At 40.9% G+C, this 23,755-nt stretch overlaps 1 protein-coding gene across 1 annotated transcript; it reads right to left on the bottom strand.

Moving 5' to 3' along the window:
• Nucleotides 1-1,356: 1,356 nt before the first annotated feature.
• On the bottom strand, nt 1,357-23,631 carry crhr1 (corticotropin releasing hormone receptor 1). Its single transcript, XM_032588210.1, has 14 exons — nt 22,909-23,631; nt 16,254-16,344; nt 16,105-16,155; nt 15,029-15,148; nt 10,309-10,391; nt 6,042-6,148; nt 5,310-5,430; nt 4,675-4,828; nt 4,442-4,502; nt 4,128-4,200; nt 3,773-3,858; nt 3,146-3,284; nt 2,786-2,827; nt 1,357-1,767 (listed from the first exon to the last, which is right to left on the bottom strand). The coding sequence occupies exons 1-14, from the start codon at nt 22,930-22,932 to the stop codon at nt 1,627-1,629; spliced, it is 1,293 nt and encodes a 430-aa protein (XP_032444101.1). The 5' UTR covers nt 22,933-23,631; the 3' UTR covers nt 1,357-1,626.
• Nucleotides 23,632-23,755: the final 124 nt, after the last annotated feature.

A 23,755-nucleotide genomic window follows, 5' to 3' on the forward strand; every position in this document is an offset into this window, starting at 1 on the left:
TGCAATAATAATAATAGTGCATTCCACAGTGTGATGAAGGATTATTGGTACCAGAATATTCATCTCTGGATGAAGATTTGGGGACACAGGAAGTGCAGTGACATCACATCCTGCAGGACAAATAAGACAAGTAGATACAAAACCTGAGAGGGAATCTGAATCCGTAAAACCCTATTCCGACTGTCGGGTCAGTTCTGGTTCTGGACCAAACTTTTGACCTTGAGCCTCCAGCTTGGAGGTGCGGTGCTGAGCCTCCCTGTTTCCTGGTTCCAGCGGATCATTCGGGTTCATGGAGATAAATCAAGCGGAACGCCCATGTTAGCCGCGGCCCACCGGGTTCACGGGTCCGACTGCCGCTGACCTTTTCCCCAGAGCTCCTCAGCGCCTGGACGGTGGCAGGAAACTGTGAAGAGCTGGATTTTGTCAGCAGGAAACAGAGCGGTGAGGAGGAGGAGGAGACCTGATTTTAGGCCAAGGATGTTCAAAGTAGGTCCGGGGGCCGTTTGTGTCCCTTGAACTGAATTTTTGCGGCCCGCCTGATCACAAATTTTTCTTTTCTTTTCAAACTACTCCTTTCCATTCAAAACTTCTGTGTTAAAATGTGTTCATTTTAAACTGTATAGTGAATCAAATACAAATGTATAATAGAAAGAATAAATTTGACTTTTGAATTAAAATCTACTTACAAAATAAATGCTATATGCAAGACTTTTTTTTCTCCATGCTTTGTTGTCATGGTAACTAAGACAACATTTACTCATTGACTTGCACTCTAAAGTACAGCAAGCCTGGTTTTAATTGGTGTATTAAACTAAAAACACAAGTGGTTTAAAAATTATTCTGTTTTTATTGCTGACAAAAGATGATTAATTTTTCAAGCTTTTTTCATTCAAGTCCAGAATAATAAGTTTTGGATCTACAATCCCATTACAAAAACAAAAATGTATTGTTAAATTAAAATAGTCGATGGTAAGTTATGGTTGAGTAGCTAAAAACGTTTTTAAAATAATATCTGAGTGCTTTTGAGTTGACGATTTTGGCCCATGTGACGAAAGGTTTGGACACCCCTGTTCTAGCTGTTCAGAGTTAGCTTTAGCTGCAGTAGTTTGGGAAAGATTCAAATGTGGAAACCTCCTTGCTTATGATTCCCGACTATCAGAACCTAACAGAACCTTTATAAGTCTGTGCTTTGATGTGGCAGAACAGAACCAAGCTCAGCATGATCCTTAACAGCAACACAAACCAAAGAACCAGGCTTCACATGGTCAGCAGCACCTCCTGCTGGCCCGCAACAGAAAAAGCTGGTGATTACTATTATACACACACACACACACACCCACCCACACACCCACACACCACACACACACACACACACACGCCCACACACACACACACCTGATCAATAAATACATGAACGTAGCTGCCTAGTGCGTCATGTGACCCGTTAAAAGCAGCTGAGTCATGGAGTCCAATGATTGGTAAACTTGTGAGCCAATCAGAGTCTAGACTGACAGTTTTCCTTCTGATTGGCCTCGCAGACGCTTGTCCTGCGCTGTGATTGGTCCAATCCAGGTGACTGATTGGTGACGGTTCACATCAGAGGCTGTGATTGGACGGGGCGGCGTGTCAGAGGTTAGAGGACTGTTTGATGCTGTGGAAGGATACCCTGCTGGGTGACGTGGGCAGCGACGTGGCGCGGACCGTCCGGCTGCGGATGGAGTGACGGTCGTGCCAACGTATCCAACGCTTCTTCACTGTGGAGCGCACCTGGAAGCAGACGGACAGGTGGACAGGTAAATCACACGCTCAGAACCAAGTGATGCTCACCACATAACCTCTGGGTTAGTTTCAGAGTTTGGTAGTAACTAGTTACATTTATTCAATTAAATCTACAGGGTAACTTTTTTGAAAAAAATATTAATTGTTCTGATTAGTAATTTTATTATGAAGTATTTTTACTCTTACTTGAGTAAAAACACAGAGACACACCTGCAGTTTCTGTTAAAGTTTCATAAGTTTTTTATTCAAAGAAATTGATTTGAGAAAATTTTCTTTTTCCTGATCAAGTTACTTTTAGTTACTAATATGAATTGTCATTTTGGTCCTTAAAATACCTAAATTTCCCTTTAAATGTATATTTTGGTTCCTCTGATGATGTCATTTTTAAATATGAAATGATTGATAATTTGATCAGCTACTCAGTACTAGAATAGACTTTTTTTACTCTTACTTGAGTAATTTCTCGACGGCTACTTTTTACTTTTACTTGGGTATAATTTTTGGATACTCTAACCAGCTCTGGTTAGTTTAAATTAAACTGACGTTAACCGGCTTTAACGTCATGGGGACTGATAATCTTCCCAACAACTCGCAGTTCTGTTTTATGATAAACTAGGGCTAAAACAACAAATTATTTCAGTCATTGATTAATCCAACGACTATTCAGATAATTAATTGATTAATCGTACAAAATATTTGGCACATTCTGCAGCTTATTCTGTTTTCTGCTATATAATATCCTGTTGTAAAATGTTTTAATGTTTTCTGAATTTGTAGTTTATAGTTTTGGCTTAAGTGTAGCTCTCAATATGTTGTTTCTTCAGCAAATGACATTTTTGAGTTAATTGATTTATCACAATTAATCTGATTAATTGCTTCAGTCTTCATATAAAGTTGTTTTTCCCAGGTTGTTGCTTTCGTGGTTGCTCTGCTTTGCTCTCTGGAATCGGTTTGTTTTCATTTGAGTTGGGAAAACTTCTGTGGGTGGAAATTTATCTTGAATTACCTCACTGTTGAGGAAACAGTAGAAGACGGAGACGAAGAAGCCCTGCAGAGACAGACAGAGGGACGTTAGCTCAGATAAACAGACTGCTGTTCATACAGTTTGATCAACAGAACCCAGTCATGATCTGACAGGAAACTATTGAACTTTATTTCTCTAAACTAAAGAACTACCCAGCTCCACTTATACCACAGTCCCTCTTAAACTCTGACCCAATCTGTTTGAATGGCTCTGGAGAATTTCTGCTGCAGCAGTTCATCCTGACCAGAACCAGGAATACGGACCGACACAGGAGAGGCTGCTTCCTGGAGGATGTTTGGCTGCCGCCTCAGATTTTAAATGGTTAGAGGAAACTCAACGAACCTGGAAAGACTCCAGGATGGAGTTAAAGTAGATGAAGACGACCTGAGCCACTTCGTCTTCTCCTCCTGGATTCACAAAGAAAAGCATGTAGGTGATTCCCAGCAGAGGCAGCAGCACCAGTGTGGCCTTCACCGCCTTTCTGCAGGGCACAGGAGAAAACGACTGCATTCACTGGAGATAAACAACGGCATTCACTGGAAAATTTTAATTACATTTACTGGACATGTTCAACTGCATTCACTGGAGATAAACAACGGCATTCACTGGAAAATTTTAATTACATTTACTGGACATGTTCAACTGCAGTCATTGGAAATGTTCAACATTTTTACCGGAGCTATTAAACTACATGCACTAAAACTATGTTCACTACATTCTAGTTTCACTGAAAAAATACATCTGGGCTCACTGGAAATGTGCTACTGGTTTCACTAGAAATATTGTGATCTAATTGGAAATATTTATTTGCATTTGCTGGAAATTCCCTGCTGATTTCACTGTAAATATTTAAGTGGATTGAGTGGATACTTTCTACTGGACTTCTGGCTTTATTGGAAAGATTTTGTCCTTCAATATATTCCACTGGAGCCACTGATAAGCCTCACCTGTGGGAGGGTTTGTTCATACCTGTATTGGATGGTCTCTGAGGTGGTCGACGCCCTCAGTTTGGTCATCAGAATCCGAACGATGTTAAACAGGAAGACGAAGTTAATCTGAGGAGAAACCAAGATGTTTGGACTTTATAGAAAATCTGCTGTAAATATGAATCTGATTTGATAATTCTGTGTTTTTTCTTGAGGCCTGGAGGTGAGGGAAGGTGAAGGTTCAGAAACCTTTGGGTTTAAGATAGACTGGAAAGATTAAAAATGCACTGGTGCCATTAAAAGAAGACTTTCTGCTTGGGTTGGCTGAGCTTAAGGTAGACATTACAGATTAAAAGTGATTGTTGGTTGGGTTTAAGGTGGACTGAGTTTGTTCTTACCAGCAGGACCAGGATCATAGGACCTTGGTAGATGTAATCCGTATAAACACCTGTCTTTTTGCCAAACCAGCACCTGGAATTCAATCAGGAGCCAATCAGATGAAGAAGGTGCGGTCTTTAAGAAAGTGACATCATAACCCATTGATTTTTCTTTATGTTGGCTGCATCACATCGAAAACTGCTCTTAGCTTGACTGAAAAGTGTTTATTGAGATCACAAACAATCAAGCTGCTGTCATGTGACTTCAGACAGGTACAGGTGTGTTAAATCCACCTCAGGAGAGGACAGAAGATCAAAACAGTTGAGCAACTCACTTCTCGTTGTCGTAGTACAACTTCCCAAAAGCCCACGCCACGATGATGGGAAACGGAATGCCTGGAAGCAGAAAGACAGGTGGACAGCTGAGCTGAGAGGGCAGACAGGTAGATAAATTGGTGTAAAGTCTGACAGGTGTAGAGAGAGACAGGTAAACAATCAGCTGGTCAAAAATGTGAAGAGGTACACCTCGTTCACACAGACAGGTAAACAGGTAGACAGGTGAACCGACCCCAGCCGATGCAGATGAACATCCACTTTCTGAGTTTGTCGGTGGAGTAGGTGAGCACCACGGCGGTGTGCAGGTAGCATCCTTCCCCAAACATCCAGAAGAAGTTGGTCACATGGAAGTAGTTGTAGGCTGCCGTCACCAACCTGCACCACACCTGAGGAGGAAGAGGAAGAAAGAGAAGGAAGGTTCGTTTCCATTTTCAAAATGGCCGCCATGCTTGTAATGGAGGGAATATGTTTACACTGAAATCGGCAGCAGCTATTAACCACAGCCAACCAAAAAAAGTTAGGCTTGCTAGCCATTAATTTGCTAAGCAAGAATCTTAGCGGACGCTAACGCTAACCATTAAGGCGACTGTCTCTCTATTTGAGTCAAACATCTTCATCTTCTTCCAGTTAACTACTGGTGTGACACTTTCAAACAACAAAGTCCTTAGTTTCAGTTTTGGCATCTGATTTTATGGCAATATTTTGGTTTGAAAGGCTCATAAACTGGCGGCCATCTTGAAAAATGGCCATCATCCTGACATTTAAGTGGTAAATGGGAAATATGAAGAACATCTGACCTGAGGGGAGAGCATATACATTTTTATGCTTTCATCCACACTTTTAAGGTATTTACAGAGTGGCTGTCACCTGGTTGCTCTCGGTAACTGAGGGGTTCATGGTTAACTGGACGATGAACCAGGTGGCGTTCCTCAGGATGAAGGCTGAGATCAGATTCCAGTGAATGATGTTCCTCAGACAGCGGATGCTCCTGGAACAGACAATATGCACCTGTGTCTTTAAAGAGGCAGAATTATGTGTTTTCCAGGCATATGGTGTCACTTTATAGCATAATCACGTAAGTTTGTTAACTTCAGTCGTCATAAAAAAGCTACATACTTTTACGTCCTAATTTAACAGCTTTAAATTGGTTCTGTCTCTTTAAAACTCCTGCTCTTCCTGAAACTCCGCCTTCAGGAAGTCATCACAACATGGCTCCTCTATTAACTCTTTAACAACGTTTTTACCAGCGTTGCTCTGAGAAGAATCTCCTATAATGAGCTCAACAGATATGCAGTTCCACCAAGTGTTTGCTAATTGCTGCGGGCTAGTCTGAAGGAGCTGAATGGTTGTCATGGAGATTAAAGTATTTCTCCAACATAAGAGAATCAAATCGATACTCCAGGTATACTTTAAAAGAGGGAATAACATTATAGCATGATATAAAGCTACAATTTTACATAACACTGCCCCTTTAAAACACCTGCAACCCCCTGAATATGTGGTAACTAAAGGTTTCAAACTGAATTTCCTGGCTGCTACCAGGTTACCAACGTAACCAACACACTAACCTTGAGGTGCAAAAACAGAGAGGTGAGTTACCTGAGTCTCATGAAGAGCATGAAGGCGAGCAGCAAAGCCCCCAGAGAGATGCAGTGACCCAGGTAGTTGATGATCACGGCCACATGGTAGTGAACTTTACTCTTCCTCTGAAAACAGAGACCATCTTTAACATCAGAGCTGCTCTGAGATCAGATCCTCAGGATGACTTCATCTGAGTTTTCTGGTTCAGCTCAGATAAAACTGGGTCAAACTTACAACTTCAGTCCAGCGCTGTAATAGTTTTAAAAATTATTATCATAGTTTAGTTTTATTTTGGTGTGAATTTTTGTTCACCAGTAGGAAGCATCAGAACCGTCAGATCACATGACTCAGGTCACATGACACGGAAGATGACTCACTCAGGTGCGGCAACAGGGACTCGGTGACCAGCTGTTCGAGTCTCTGACTTATTTCTTGTTTAATCAGTAATTTGACTGGCAGGTTATGAATAAAACGGTCTTTTAATTAAACAATTACTTTGGTCGCTTTAATTAACCGGAGCTGATTAAGACAAAGTTCTGTCACCGAGTGGCTGTCAGAGCTCGTTAACAGAGATTGAATAAGAAGCCGACTGACAGGATGTGACTGAAATGGATTTATTCATTAAGTTATTGGCTAATTATACCGAATGTAGTTATTACTTTTCTTCCGCTTCGTTTTCTTATTTAAAATAAACTGGCTAATTGGGCGCTTTACGTTGCACTTTGTTGTGTCTCACTGAGAACTACAAAATTGTTTCTTGCACCCACTTCCTGCAACAAACAGGAAGTCGGCCATTTTGACACTGTTTTTTGCTATTTCAAGTGTTTGCATTTCAGTGAGCTCTGGTAGATCCTTCAAGCTTACTGGACAGTAATGTATTTACACATTTGTTGCGCCCCCTGCTGGTCCCATATTGGACAAGAAAAGACCTTTAATTTATAATAGTCACACATTTGATGAGATTAACTAAAGATGTTATCGGATTGTACAAAACTACATCCCATATGTTCATGGGAAACATCAATTTATTACTCCATCTTTCCTTTTGTTTGATTAATGTACACAGGCACATTTAAGTGATTTATTTTCTTAGAAAATAGAAGTCAACTCAAATACGCCTAGTAAAATGCAATTAAACCATTTGTATCTGTTTTCTTTGTATTCTCTTCAAATCTTATACTATTTTCACAATTACAACAAAAAACAGAAAGAAGAGAGAAATAAAAAAAACACCCTTCCCAAATTATTTCTTTTAGCACTTGCAAATGAGCTAATGGTACAGAACAATTTTGTTAGTTCTAGCTAATCCTGTTAGCTCCTGCTAATCCTGTTAGCTCCTGCTAATCCTGTTAGCTCCTGCTGATGCTGTTGGCTTTAGCTTATGGTGTTAGCTTCAATTAATATAATAAACAGAAGATCACAAGCTGATCACATTTGTTTGCTTCAACCAATATTTTGTGTGTAACAGCTCATGAAAAATTTGACCCGAGTCGTCAACCCAGCATGCATTGCGCATGTGGACAAATGGCGACCTCCATAGGCAAAAAATATAATAAAGACATGTGATTTTGGAATATGACTTTCATTGGTTGGAAAGTCATATTCCAACCAACGACTTTCAGGTTAGTAATTATTTAGGCCAACATGTTCAACTAGTTGTGTATCCCTTTAACTGAACGGCTCACAAACAGCGACATCAAACTGTTAGATTTTGCTAAAGAAACTGCTCAGATTAAAAGCTATGCAGACCGTCCAATGCTCCATGCAGCTTCAGTTCATCAGAACTGATTAAAGTTCTGGATGAGTCACAACCATGGACCAGTGTGAAGCATCGACCCTTTTGTCTGCTTACTTGATTTTACATCAACAGAGAAACTGACTGAAGAAAGTTTATACCAGAGAGCCTGAGAGCAACTGCCCTGTAGAAATTATATCAACTGATCAAAACTCAGAAGATACAGATCAGGAGACATTAACCACAGATCAGTGTGAGGTCCCAAAGCCCTCAGACACAAGGATGTCTCTGTGAAGTCTTTCCACTTTATTGACCACAGAGCTGTGATTGGCTGACAGCCAGCTCTGCCGTCCAATCAGAGGAGAGCAGGAAAAAGGAAACAGATTGCCTCAGTGGGACAGAGAGACGACACATGGACCAATGGGCACACCCCGGCTGCTCTTCGTGTCTCTGTGAGGACACACTGCAGGTTGGTGTCCAGAGGTCGATCCACACCTGGAGTCTATGAAGGAGACATTTAGGTTCCAGAGTAAGGAACTGATATGTCTTCACACACACGCACACACACGCCCAAACACACACACACACACACACACCCACGTGCACACCGGCACGCACACACACACACACTCACACTCTATAACACATTGAGGGACACGCGGAGTGAAGGTCCAGATGGTTTCCTCGTTCCCGCTGACATTTGGATCTCAGCTGCGTTGTCACACTCGTCTCTGATTGGCTCAGACCGTTTCCCCCTCTGTGGGTTTCTGGGTCTGTGTGTGTGTGTTCAGATCTGTCTGACAGGATTTCTCCCAACAGAACCAAAAGGTTCTGACGTATTTAGTGACTTAAATTAGCAGAATCAGTTCCAGTGTGTAGCTGCATTTTCATTGACCTCAAATTCCAATTGACCTTGTGTAATTAGAATTTGTGCAATTCCGATTGCAAAAACTGGAATTCCTTAATGGAAACAGTCTAATTTGACAAAACTCAAGTTTTTCACTAAAAACTGTTTGTAAACTGATTCAAAGTAAATGTATTTCACAAAAGTGCAGTGGAAACACTTTTTAGCATCACACAAGTCATGTGATCAACAATCGACTGTTACTACTGGTGGAAATGACGAAGAAGACGACAGGAAGTGGTAGGAGGATGATGGCGCGGCTTGTTTTTTATTAACTTATCAGGTGGACAAACTCCTTCACAGGGGATTTTAACTGCATTTGTTATTTAATGGAAACACTTCAATTGTGAAATTGTGTTTTTTCGACATTAGTGAAACATCGACAAAGTTCTAGAAACTTTGCATTTGACCCAGGTTCTGATCCGGTTGAATTCTGACCTTCTGCTCTCTGCAAACCGAACCTGTTAAACTCTTCTGAACTCTTCCACCTGACCTGACTGTGATTTTGAAACAAACCGGATCACTGGACCCGTCTGTGCTGTCCCACATCCAAAAGGTGACCAAACACTGTTTACCCAGAAATTCCATTCAGCTGCTTGTCCTTGTTTCCTTTCATTGACTTTTAATTGAAATCCGTGAGTTGCCGTGGTAACCGGAGACAAAAACATGCCTCAAGATCATTTTTATCAGCATTATCAATGGTCTGATGTGATTTTATTAATACAGATTTCCCACAAAGAAGAAGAATATCAGAACTGAACAGAGTTTGATCAGTAACGAAATAAAGTTTGCATTAGCATGAGTAGCCGACCTTAAGGTCACAAGCTGTCAAACAGAACAGCAGACGGTACCAAAGAAGCTCGGTTTCGTTTGGTTTTTCACTGCAAGCTCTTCATCCAGAACAGCTGAAGGACGAGGTTGGAAATCAGAGGAAGTCTTCCTCACTTCCTGCCTGAAATTAAACTCCCCGAAGCATCTCAATGAAATAAAACGTTTTTGGGTTTAATCCGGTCCCACTTCAAAGTTCTGGGTCGTGTTTCTGGTTCCACCTCAGCGCCAACTTCTTTATTCGGACCCAAAGCTTCAGATTAAGCTGGAACCTGGACCAGTTTAATATGTCTGACAAGTTCACTGAGTTTAGAGTTTACAGTGTAAATAACTCCTAAATCAACTTTGGTTTTTTGCTGATAAACAGTTTAAGTTGGTTCTTTAGGGTTTTATCTTTATGTTTCTGTACAAATTTTGACATTTCCCTGTAAATTTCTTTAGTACTGCAATATTTTGCCTAAAACCGTCTCATTGCTGCCCTCTTCAGGTCAAGCAGTCCTAAAACAGAGTCTAAAAGAACAGAGAAAAATTTGATAGATTTTTCACTTATTGGTTTTTCGACAAAACAGCTCTGCGCTTGGCCACGCCCACCAGTGTATCTTGGCTCCGCCCACTTTGGTGGAATTGTTCTACACTGATCTGTGCTTTTTCTAGGGGCGGGGTTACGGTTTAACATGGGAGTTAGCTACACTTTAATTTCAGCTCTACACCGATTAAAGTGTAGAAATTGAATGCTTTATCATGATTGGTCAGTTTGGCGATTGATTAGTGTGGTTATTGGTCACTTTGTGATTGGTGTTTGTATTGATGAGTCTCACCAGGACGATGATCTCGGTGCACTGACTGTAGTTTCCTCGAGGCGCCCAGGTTCCGTTGGATTGGCACTCTCTGTAGACCCGGTCTAAACACAAATAGAACAGAACTAGTTCTAGTTCTCTTTCAGAACCAGTTGTAGTACAAGTTCTCACCTCTAGGTGGAAGTAAGGCTCTGTTCCCTTAGAAAATAGTGTAACGTTTGCTGTTTGGCCTGAAACTGACATGGATGAGGATCAACGATGCTACGATGGCGTATTAGGGACATAGAAAAAAAACATTTCCACCCAAAAAAAATTTAAAAATCAGACATTTTGAGATTACTATCAGAAATTTTCTATAAAAAAACAAGAACATTTCTGAGCATGAGACTTCAAATATTTGCTTCAAAAACTCGGAAATCTTTAGGTTAATCTCAGAATTTTTCAAGAAAAAACTTCTGAAAAAATTTCTGAGTTTGCAAATAGGAAAAATATCTTGTTATAAGTGAAACAATCATTTTCCATCAACATCAAAGAATTGACTTCAAACAAGCTCCTATATCTTTCTGAAAAGTTACTTTTAAATTAGTTTAGTCTTATTTCAAGTGAACTGAGATATGTGTGTTTTTGCAGTTGCATCCTGGGTTCTGCTCTGCACTGTGGCTGTTTTTCTGTGTCTTGTATCCGTGAGGTTTTTTGGTTCTGTGTTCTATTCCTGGTTCTGGTCCGGGTTTGTTGTTCTCCTCTGTTCCGCGTCCGGTGTTTTTGAAGTTTTTTTGTTCTCGCACATCGGCTCCTCACACTCACAGAAACACAGTTTGGTGTTACACTCCCACACTCTGCTCTGACGAATCAACACACAGCCGTCTGTGTGCAGCTTCTGTAACCACGGCAACGCCAGCACCACGGCTGACTGGTACCACCCTAATCCAGCCCAGTCAGCCGAGTCGGGGATGGGGTATTGTTCCGATAAATGATCGGCTGCCTGAATCAGTAACGTGAGTGACACCTGAGGCAGCAACCAGTCAGAGACCAGCGGCTCGATGACATCAGAGCGGAGAGTTTGAAAGAGAGAGGATGAGGATGGTGGTGGTGATGAAGATGGAGTGAGAGAACTCCAGCTGGGTTCGTACACACACACACACACACACACACACACACACACGCACACGTGGATGCAGAAACACACAGATGAGTCATTCTTTAAAGTCAGATCGAGAAATAAACCACTAATTAGATGGGATATTCATGGCCACCCACTCATTAACACACACGTTAACACACACATTAACACACACATTAACACACACGCTGCTAACACGGTGCACCTCCCCGCTGTGCTGATCTGTGAGGAGCCGGCTGGCAGGAAATAAGGAATTGGATCCTCCTCAGCCTAAGATGTTGGTCAGTGAAACTGTAGAGCTTCTGACTGAGGAAACATGGCGGCTCGTCCTCGCTGCTTCTCAGTCAGATCGAAGAGTTCCAGAAGAACTTCCTGCAAATCGACTCAGATTCTGATCAGAACCAGTACAAGGTGCATTCACACCAGCCCTGTTTAGTTTGCTTTAATCAAACTCCAGTTTGTTTGTCTAGAAAGTCTGGTTCGTTTGGGGCCCAAAACGTGAACTCTGGTCCGCCTACAAACCTCAGTTTTTGTTCGGATGACGTTAACGCTGGTTCGGTTTCAATGCATATGTTAACGCCAAGCGGACCGGAGACCGCTCCAAAAACAGGACGCAGACGACAGTGCAGGGCATTCTGGGTAAATACAACCAAAACAGGTTTCTAAAGGGTTTGGTTTGTTTGACTGTGTGCAGTGAGAAATGGAACAAAGGGAATATGCAGCTGTGGAAAAAAGTAGAGCCCACTGCACTGAACCCCGTTGAAAACCTGGTGGTTATTTCACCAAATGTTGATTTCTGAACTCTTCCTGAGTTCAAACATTAGTATTGTAGTTTCTAAATGAATATGAACTTGTTTCCTTTGCATTACTTGAGGTTTAAAAGCATCTTTTTTCGTTATTTGGACCATTTCTCATTTTCTGCAAATAAATACTAAATTTTTGCTTGGAATTTCTGAGACATGTTGTCAGAAGTTCATAGAATAAAAGAACAATGTTAATTTTACTCAAACATATACTGATAAAAAATAAATTCAGATCATTTTAAGTGGTCTCTTAAGTTTTTCCAGAGCTGTATTTTTTATAGTTTTGTCTTAATATCTGCTTAGTGTATGTCGTTCTTTCAGCAAATGACCTTTTTAGAGTCTGTATACTCCAATTAACTACCAGTCTATTTACTAAATTAGTTGATGATTACTTGAATAATTGATTAATCACAATTAATTGAATTAATCGCTTCAGCTCTAGCCGTGTTGTTTCAGAACAGAACGACGTCGGACCGAAGGCGTTTCTCCAGGGAACTGCTGCAGCGGTTCTGTTCCCAGCCTGCCAGTCTGTTCGGTTCTGATCTTCCTGCTGTTATTTTTTCTGGGGGTGAGCAGAAGTCAGCCTGCAGCGCTCGCAGGCGGCTCTCCCTGCAGCGATGTAGCAGTGGATCAAACCGCAGAACTCCGTGGGCGGATTCTGATGATCCGAGTGTTGGAGTTAGTCATTCATACCAGACTTCTTCATTCACTTCATTTGAATTGTTGTGTTCTGATTTTTGAATCTTCTCTAAAGTTTTAACATTTGTAGCCCTTGTTGCTGAGGAATGTGTAGCTGTCATCCTTTGAGGGAAACGCTGAGAGAAGAGTTCGCTGAGATATTTTCATATTCTGATTTAATCCTCTGCACTCAATCAGAGTCAGATGTAAAGATATTTTGACGTGTAGTTCTGTAGTTTCTCACTGGAAGGTCAGTACCAACACAGCACCATTATCCCTAACACAGGCGTACCACAGGGATGTGTCTTGAGCCCCCTGTTTGACTCCCTCATACCGCCTTCAAAAATGTCGCAAAAACAAGAAAACTGGAGAAAGAAAGCCAAAACTGTGTTGTACTTCATGCTGTTTCCAATCTTATAGAACAGCAGCATGTTTACTTAAATAATATTATGTACTCTAGACTCCCCCTTGTGGTCTGGAGGATTTCCATTTTGTGGAGCAATTTTGCAACGTTTTGTCGTTGCTGTTGTTTTTATTTGTTTCCCTTTTGGTTTGCAGAGTTTTTCAGTTGCATTTCTTTTTTGTGCTTGTGTGTTTTCACTATAAGATACCAGTTCCTCATTTAGTTCCTCATGCAAATATTTTAGTACACTTGGATTAAGACAAAGCTAACTCACAAGTAACTTCTCAGCAAGATATAGGAATTTGATTTAAATCAGTAATTCTTGCTACAAGTCAAAAAGAATATGCCACTGAAATTAGCACTTTTTATCAATGTTTAAGAATTGTTTACTTAAAATAATCTGCCTGAAAAGTTACTTCTCAGTTAGTTTTGTGTGCTAAGATATTTGCACTAGAAACTAGACAAACATAATTAGTAAGATTTTGTGTCTTTGCAATGTTGGAGTTTGCATCATTTATGTCTACAGTGCATTTACCTGCTGCTCACTGTAGGTTTTTTTTTGCTTAAATCTCAAGAGTCTCAGCTTTCAAATGAAGCATAGAGTATTTATGTGCATATAAAATGTGCTGCAGTAATATTAAGAACCACACATGTTTTTTTCTTTGATCAGCCAGAATATGCTGAACCCCAGATGGAGTTTGGTAACCAGGATACAACTGGTGCGGGTCAGAACTGACGGCGAGTCCGCAGAGAAAACCGAGGATGAAGGAGAATCTGAAACGCTGCAGTAATTCCTGCTGCTTCATCAGGAGTCGGACGTCAGAGGATGGAGGAAAAGAGAAACGGGTGCAGATGGGGCTGGTGATGAAATTAATGCGTTTTAATGAGGAGGAGAAACAACAATCAGACGGAGGTGTACAAAAGCTGGGAAGATGGTCTAATATCTCAATACTGCTATAACTATTAGAGTCTGGAACTCAGACTCTCCTGTTTTTTGGTAATATTGGGACAAAATCTGTTGAGTTTCCATTGACTATATAATTGCGCAATTTGACATTTTGAAAATAAATGGAAACACGGCAATTTCGAAAAAACTTTCGTTTTACAACAAAAAGGACGTGGCAGTTTTTGTTGGCTGTATCAAAATTGGTTCACTGGAAAAACATAAAATCCTACAAAGCATTTTTTGTCTAGTTTCTAGTGCAAATATCTTAGCACTTTTGAAATACAATGATATTAACTTACAATCCAAGTTTCGGCAAGATATATAAGATTGTTTTAAGTCAATGATTCCTGAATGTTGATGAAAAAGTTCTAGTTCCACTGACAGATTTTTCACTTTTAACATGTTTCTATTGTAGATTTGTGAAATAAACTCTTACCAAGAATTTTTGGTGTACTTTCTAGTGTAAATATCTTATTTCTCTTTAAGTCAGACAAAACTAACTTATAAGTAAATTGATGAAAAAGTTCTAGTTCCATTAGCAAATTATTTCGCTTATAACAAAACATGTTTTTTATGTTATAAGCGAAATAATCTGCCAATATAACTAGAACTTTTCCATCGGTATTAAGGAATTATTTACTTAATCCAAGCTCTTATGTCTTGCTGTAAAGTTACTTGTAAATTAATTTTGTTGCACTAGAAACTAGACCAAACATATTTGGTAAGATTTTGTATTTTTGCAGTCTATGTATTACTGTGTAGTACTCTACTGGTCCTCTGCTGGTACGTACTGGTGGTGTTGTAGTGGATGCCATTGAACTGCTCTGGGCAGGGTCTGGAGATCAGCTCTCCAGCTGCGCTGCGAGGCCAGCAGGTCCCGATGCCGTCCACCGAGAGGTCACAGTGCACACCTGCAGACAGGTGACAGAGTCAGATCCTAACGGCTGAAATCCTGTTCTGATCCAGACTGAGATGGCCGCCATGAAATTACTTTTGCACTGAATTGATCAGAGATGAACACTTTGGTGTGAAATTGTACACAGTTGGATTGATAGAAATCATATTTACTGAAATATTTTTGATGTTTCAAGATGGCAACAATGACTGTCGTTGAAAATTAATCTTTCTACTAAAATTGGCAACTATATGACTGTACAACAGTGTCTTAGGGCTGTTGTAGATTTTTTAAAAATTAAACAAAAAGGAGTTCATTTCCACCAAAAAAAACTCTGAAATTTTAAGATTAATTTCAGAAACTTTCTAGAAAAAAATAAGAGAATTGCAGAGTTTGAAAAGTTTAATTTTTTTTACTTTTGAAATGTATAAATTTCCCACTTTTGCTAGAGAATTACTTTCAATTTTATTTTTATTTTTTTCTCTCCAAGTTTTGACTTTTCAAACTCAAATGTCCATATTTTTTCTAGAAAATGTCTGAGATTAATCTCAAAACTTCTGAGTATTTTGGCAAATTACTCCTTTTCTACCTACAATGGCCCTAATGTGCTGTCGTATGAATGTTTTTGGCGTCACATCATAGCCTTTTAATTTTGAACCATAGAAACCATATATAATGTCTTGGATTTTATGTTTAATTTATCGGGTGGAGATTAATCAAAATGGCTGCCAAGGTTGTAATGGAGAATTAGCACTGAAATCAGCAGTAGCTGTTAGCCACTGCTAGCCAAAAAGTTAGGTTCACTAACCATTAATTCGCAAAATAAGAATCTGCCGATGATAAACACAGGAAAATGTAGCGGAGTGGACAGATAATTGTCATTATTGCACAAAACTGCAGTAATGTTCCACAGGTGAGCCACTAGGGGGCAGTAGACAGGCGATTTCCCTTCTGTGGTTTTGTGTTACCAACCTGAGGAGTTGCTGATGGTGAACGTCTGGTTGAGCAACACCAACATCCTCGCTGAGAGACACACAGGAAGCAACAATTAGCCGTCAAACAGGACGGTTCTGATCCAGTTCAGTTCTCATCGCTAACCCTGGAACCACAGAGGAAGCTACCTGTCAGGTTGGTGGACAGCAGGATCAACGTCTCACAGGTCAGCTCTAACGAGGAAACCGGTCCACTCAGCAGGAAACACACGCAGACCACCTGAAAATATAAACACAGCAACAAACTGAGTCAGGAAACAGACGGAACCCGTCCTGACGCTCCAGGTCCAGACAGCTGGAAGGAACCGAACCATCAGCGGTCAGTAAGACGATGACAATCCATGTGAGATTTTGGATGGTAAACATCTGGATCAATCTGAAGCTTTTTGCAATTTTTCTGTGACGTGTAAATAAAAATACTTAAACACAAATGAAAACAAACTGCTGTGTTTCAACAGAACAAGTTTGATGTACCTCATGTTTTTTATTAAGAACTCAAACATTATGTGCACAACTATCTTGTAATATAAAATGAATGTCTTCTTTTTAAAGATTTGTGTGATTTTTGCATATTTTTACATGTAGATATATTTTTTATCCTGGTGACTATAAAGGAAAGTACAAAATAACGACTATTGGATTAAATCCAATAAAAAAAATAACAAAATGTGGAATATTGTGTGTGATTTGTTTACATAATTATTATTATTTTTATTAAATATCGCTCATGCCTAGTGAATGAAAACAGGGACATATATTTAGTTTCCCTTTGGGATCACTGAAGTATTTTTGAATTGAATTTGTTAGTCTGTCTGCACTGCAAAAACACAAAATCTTACTCAGTATTTTTGTCTAGTTTAGTGCAAATATTCTAGTATACTTAAAATAAGACCAATCTAACGTAAATGTAACTTTTCAATTAGATATAGGAGCTTGCTTTATGTAAAATAAGTATTTAATATTGATTTTTAAAAATAGTTTAACCACTAGCACAATATTTCACATAATGGAAAAATGTTAAAATGTTTTTTCTGTTGCACTTTTCTAAACAATAAAAACATTTAGCAAAAAATGTTATACTATAAGTTAGTGGAACTCATAGTAACATTTACTTCACTTATTTACTTATTTGCATGGTGACGTCACATAACCAGTCGACAGGTTCAGCGGTCACATGACAGGAGCAGAACTGCTGAATCAGCAGCTCGAGGACGAGCTGATCGATCCCTGATTGGATCAATCTGTCACCAATTAGCAGATGATTGATGATCAGTCAGCCGCTGCTGGTTATTAACTGACGACTAAATTGTTCACGCAGCAGGACACACCCACCCACAGAGCCGGACCGACCGAACCGAACCGAACCCAGTGATCTCGGAGATTTACTGCCGTGACTCTGCAGCTAAAATTAGCTCGCTGAGCTCAGAGAAGCGATCCGTCTTCTGGACTTAAATTTTGTGTTGGCAGCAGCTCAGAGGGACGAGCTGCAGCAGCAGCTGCTTCTTTAGGAGGACCAGGTAGTTCTGTCTGAAGACTCAGGAAAAACGGCCCATTTTAGACCAGCTGGACTGAAACTGGACCCTGTGACATCACATTTCTGCATCCAGTGAAACAGTTTTAGAAATAACTGAAGAACTGTGTTTGGGATGATTCAGCTTTTTGTTTCAGTACGACCATATTTTATTAATAAATTAAGAGAAAACTACAACTTTTAAATCAAAATCTACTTACAAAAATGTTAGATGCTTTGCAAAGTGATCATCTTTTCCAAGCTTTCTAGTTTTCTTCTAACTTCATGGGAAATAAGACCAAATCTGACTTATTCTCTAAAAAAACAAACTAAAAATCTGATTACTTTGTTTAATTAAAATAGTTCATACTGACATTATTACGAATTTTTGTTGATTTTAGTTTTTAAAAATAATTTTTTTGTCCCGCTAAATTTTTTGGACCATGTGACAAAATATTTGAACACCTTTAACGCTGCATGTTGGGCCCAACCAGCCAAATCTCTAACTAAATAGAAAAGTGCAGAAACTGTGAAGGTGGTCAGATTTGATTGTTACAACTCCCTGTTAGAACTTGAAAGCATCTGAATCCGACATTAAGTTTGAACTAGATTTATGATTGTTACTGAGGAATCTAGTGATCAAACGATTCAGAGAATTCTGGGTAATCAATGACTAGTGGGCGGAGCCTCAGAGCAGCTGCTGTTCTGAACCTGCAGCTGCTAACTGGACCAGAACCACAGAGCTGCTTCCAGCATCTTCTGACCCACTAACATTTAGACTGCAGAACCGTCCACCATCAGTCTGCAGCCGTTTTACTGCGACTCGGATCAGTTTGGTGTCTGGATGTTTCAAAGCAACATGAACATCTGCATGAACTGGTGCTTGAACTGCTCCGGTTCTCTCTGAGAGGAACTCAGATAAGAGGATGATTATAAGATGAGCTGCTGCTCCCAGATAATTACTGATTAACTCAGTGAAGTGTGGAAACAGAGAGCATCTGCAACACGGACTGCTTTGAAGACCAGATGATCTGGTGGGGTTTTGTTGGGCATCGCTGTGAAAGCAGCTGCTACGGACGGAGGCGGTCTCAGAGGATAGAAACTAAGTCACACGTTGGTAAAACCTGCAGAGAACCGTCCAGCTGGCGCCAGCAGATGTTTTCCTCATGTTCCCTCCATGGAGATCAGCTGATCTGACAAGAAGAAACAGATCAGAGTTTCTGCTGAGCGACTCTAAGAGGAGGGCAGGAAGGAGTTTAACTCTTCCAGAGGAAACAGAAACGTGTAGGAGCAGCGGATGTAGGGAGGAGCTGCAAAGGTTGCAGCCAGCTGCAGCTCAAAATGACGCCGGGCGGTGAGTCAACACACGGTTCAACTGGGGACAAAAAATCTTACATTTCAGCTGCACTGAGTCAAACAATCCAAAACATTTGAGCAACCAGTTCCCCTCCTTACCTGTGGGGGCGCTACATCAAGAACTACTGAAGGAAACGACACAAAAACCTCTGAAGAAGACATGAGTGAAACTTCCTTCTACATGAAACATAAATAAAAATGGAGCAGCATCAGATTTTAGCCATTTTTCCTGCTAGCGTGTTTGTTTTGATTGTATTTACCCAGAATACACTGCGGTATGGTCCACTTTCTGCTTTGTGAAATTTATACCAAACTATAACTTTAGAAGATGCTCAGTAGTCCTCATTTTAATTTTTTATTTTTCTCAGAAAAATCTGAGCTTGGACCAAATATTTCATCGTAAAGAAAAAAAGGAATAAAAATGTTGAGATTAATGTCAAACATTTTCAGGAAAAAAAAAAAGAAAATTTCTGAGATCAAAAAATTGACAATTTTCAATTTTACTATCTCAGAAAATGTCCAAGTTTTTTCTAGAACAATTCTGAGATTAATCTCAATTTCTCACAAGGTTTTGGGTTTAACTGTGAGATGAATATTCAGTTTTCAAAATTAATATTTACTGCCAAATTTAGTTATTTGGCTCTAAATATCTATCTTGCAAACTAAATATTTTTTTAGCCAGCTAAATATATACTTTGGGAAATATTACCTAGACTTTTAGATGGGAACGAAATATTTAGCTTCCTAACTAAATTCGAAAGCTAAATATTTAGTTTGGAACTAAACATGGTGAAAATATGACTTACTTAAAAATAAGTCCTCTATGATAGGCTAAACAAAGCAAACTTTATATTTTGCTGTAATTTTACAAGACTTATTTCTCTCTGCTCATAATCTGCAGAAACAATGAGTTTTATTTTGAAAATCCAGGCTTCCATCTCCTTTTATTCCTAATGGACGGAGCTGCAGGGTGCAGAGTGCTGAGCTCACAGCTGGATGCTTCCCAGCAGCTTCATCTTAACGCCAGGAAGCTGCTTCCATCACCTTCCAGTCGGCGCCACTTCCTGCCGTCAACAGGAAACCAAAGAAAGGCAACTTCCTCCCGGCAAACAGAAACCAAGCTGAGCAGAAAGGCGACAAACCTGGACCCAAGGGTTCTGCTGCAGAGAGCTGGATCCTGAACGCATTAATGCGACATCTATTAGTGCGTCCATGAATGCAGACGCCGCTGCAGCTCTGCGGGGGGGAAGGTTAAAACCTCTGGAGCTGAAGGTTTAACCAGCACTAACATTTAAACACAGCGGCTCAGTGTGTGTTAGAGGCAATTAAACACCAAGACACCACCGATCTTTATTTGACCAGGCGAGACGATTGAGAACAAGTTTTAATTCACATCAGTGAAAGCAAAAATAAAGACTTTGCTTCAAGTGAAAATTGATCAAATTAGTTTAAAGGTGCAATCGTTTGCCTAAAAAGTCCGGTTCGCTTAAGAAAGTGTGAACACAATCGAACCAAAAACGTGAACTCCGATCCGCCTAAAAACCTACATCTCCATTAGATTAAAGTGAACAGTCTGGAGGCGGCTCCAAAAGCAGGAAGTTAACTATACTGCAGGGAATTCTGGGTAAATATAACCAAAACAAACAGGCTAGTCTAGCACTGGCAGGAGAAATGGCAAAAGACTGCTAAAAAGTGACGCTACTGTACTATGGGGGAAGTATTGTTTATTTTTGTGAAGAAGGAAGCTGCGCTCAGTGTTTTTGTGTCGTTTCCTTCAGTCCTTCTGGATGTAGCGCCCCTAAAGGCGAAGAGGGGAACAAGTTTTTCAACTACTTAGGTTTGTTTGACACAAATCACACCAGCTAAAAATGTATCAAATGTTGCAATTTTGGTGGCCAATGGTACCCAGTCTACTGGACAATCAGGCGTGAAAAACATCCTTAAATAAATCCTAAAAAGAATGAGACGTCTAGGTCTAGGTCTCAGTAGGGCCACCCAAAAAATAATTTCTGTCTCTTTCTCTTTAAATTTGTAAAACTTTGAGCACTTTTCAGCTTTAATGTCATCAAAGCACAGAGGGATACAAATATGACAGTCATCTCCATTCAATTGGATGCAATGAGATGTTTTAATGGGAGTGAGGAAAAGAGGAAGAGGCCTAGAACTGAGCCCTGTGGGCCACCATGCAACAGGAAGAACCCAAAAGTTCATTTCGCCGAACAGAACCTGAACCACTGCAGTGGCTGCCGCTTCCGGGTTTCAGTCTTTATTAAGAAATCCAAACATCTGCATGAAGTTTTTAGCTTAACTCTGAGAAACAAACCGAACCGCTTCAGAACCGAACAGAACTCACACAGAACCTCCTGAAAGCTACATCTAATCTGAGCCTGATTGGCTGCGGCGGGTCAGGTGGTCAGTACTCAGTCTGTGATTGGAGGAGGCCGAACAGTTTTAGTTAATCGAAGAGGTCGGAAAATCTGAGCTGCTGAAGACGAAGCAAACCTTCATCGCTCCTCCTCATCATCATCTCAGTGAGGGGAGGAAGAGGATGGAGGGATGAAGGATGCAGGAAGTGATGGATGAGAGCGCCTGTCGTCTCCTCAGCTGCTGCCAATCACCCGACCTCGTTAGTGCCGACACACACCTCGTGTTTCAGAGGCTGAGCTAGTGTGTGTACAGAAGGATGTGTGTGTGTGTCTGTGTGTGTGTTTTCTAAAAATAGGCCCGGTTCCCTGAGGAAATGGATCCGCCTCCGTCTCAGAGTTTCTGAAAGTTTTACAGATCCAGTAGCAGGTAGCTGCGTTCTGGATTATGAATCATATTTCATTTCATGAGTCCAAAGTTTTCCAGAATTCTTTGTTCCTTACATGAAAATAAAAACAAAAAGGGAAAAAGTTTAAATATGGAGCCTGCAGAAAAATGAAGCACTGAGGGAGGAAGGGAGGGAGGGAAGGAAGGAAGAAAAGGAGGAAGGGAGGGAGGGAAGGAAGGAAGAAAAGAAGGAAAGGACAATATTTGTTTAAAATTTGTAAAAACTTCTATATTTTCTTGTAGATATTTATTTTCTTTTTGAAAAGCGAATCAAACTGAATCTGTTTGGAGCTGCTGCTCAATGCGACTCCCTGTAGACGGACCCAGAACCCGACCAGCTGCTCACACACACACACACACACACACACACACAGAGGAACCGATCCAGATTTCTTTTCAGAGATAGAAATCTGAAAAGTGCGGGAGGCTCAGCAAATGTTTGTAACGTGATGATCCGTTCAGATCAAATCAGAACCTTTTCCCTTAATGAAAATCACAGCATGTGGACGAAGCACCTGAACACACCGTCGCTGCTGTGAAACCCGGTGGTGGCAGCATCATGCTGAGGGCAGCAGCAGAGATATTATGGGATGGTTTAGATCAAAGCTCAGTCATGTCTTATAACGGCCTAGTCAAAGCCCAGATCAGAACCAGCTGATCGTTTGGATCTGGTTTCTAGTTATTCTGGTTTATCGGATCACTGTCGATGTTCTGCAGAACCAGAACCGCTCCGGGTCGGGTCGGTCCGGGTTCCTGAAACAGAACTCTGTCCTGATGATGCTCCATCAACCTGGACCAGGTTCACCAGAACCAGAGCCAAACTGCACCCAGAAAGAACTCCAAACAACACCAGAACCAGAAAGAAACGGATCCAGCTGAACTACCTGCTGATGATGGGAGCTGGTTCTGTTCGGACTGGGTCCAGTTTATCCAGTAAACCATGAAAGCAGCTGATTTTTATCTGCAGCACGAGCGCGTGCGTTTCTGCAGTGACTAGAACCGGATTCAGATTCTTCAGAACCGGGTTCTGGACCTCACAAGGTCAGACTATACAGCAGCAGCAGCACGCACGCACGCGCGCTCACCGGCTGCGCGCTCCCGTCATACCTGACTCAGGACTTTTCGCTCCATCTCTTCATTCACGCGCACGGCCGGGGGCGCGCGCAACGGCACGCCGTGGTCCTGCGTTCACAGCCCTGTGCGGTGCGCTCTGGTCCGGTTCGGTTCTCCGCACATGTCGGTCGGAACCGGGACAGAAGGAGATCCAAGATGCGCAAAAGAGCGAGAAAAAAAGAAGAGGAGGAGGAGGAAGAAGATCCGAACCGAACCAGGAAGGGTTCGACCGAACCGAGCTGGAAGAGAGACAGAGGAGAGTCCAGTTCTGGTCTGTTCCGGTCGGGATCCTTGTAGGTTCTGGTCCGGGTCCGATATGACTCCTGGATGCGCGCGGGTTCAACCTGGATCTGAAGAGGAGCAGCGCCTGCTGCGCGAGACGAGAGAGGCAGCCAATCAGAGGAGAGAACGGGGGAGAGGGGGCGGGCATTGACCGGCCCGGTTCCCCCCCCACACACACACACTACAGACCGCTAAACACTGATCAATACACACTCTGATCGCATTGATCACGTGACTTTAAATGAACGTCATCAGCAGCTGTGACCGCGCTCACCTGTCCACCTGTTTTCTACGGAAAGCCTGAAGTGTCAGAATTATTACTGTGACTAACGAATCTTTTAGTTACTAGTTAGTTGATTGATTACTTTGACGATTAATCGGATAAAATATTTTTTTTATTTAACCTCTTAAGCTTTTTAAAATATGCAAATAAACAAATAATTCAATTCATGTTTTTCAATAAGTAAATAAAGATTTTACTGCCTAAAATTCAATAACAGTATTACTTTAGTGAATACTTAATTTGTAGCAAATGAAATGAAAAAAATATTTCTAACGT

Source organism: Xiphophorus hellerii, chromosome 16 (assembly GCF_003331165.1).
Source record: "Xiphophorus hellerii strain 12219 chromosome 16, Xiphophorus_hellerii-4.1, whole genome shotgun sequence".
NCBI classification, from domain to species: Eukaryota; Metazoa; Chordata; class Actinopteri; order Cyprinodontiformes; family Poeciliidae; genus Xiphophorus; species Xiphophorus hellerii.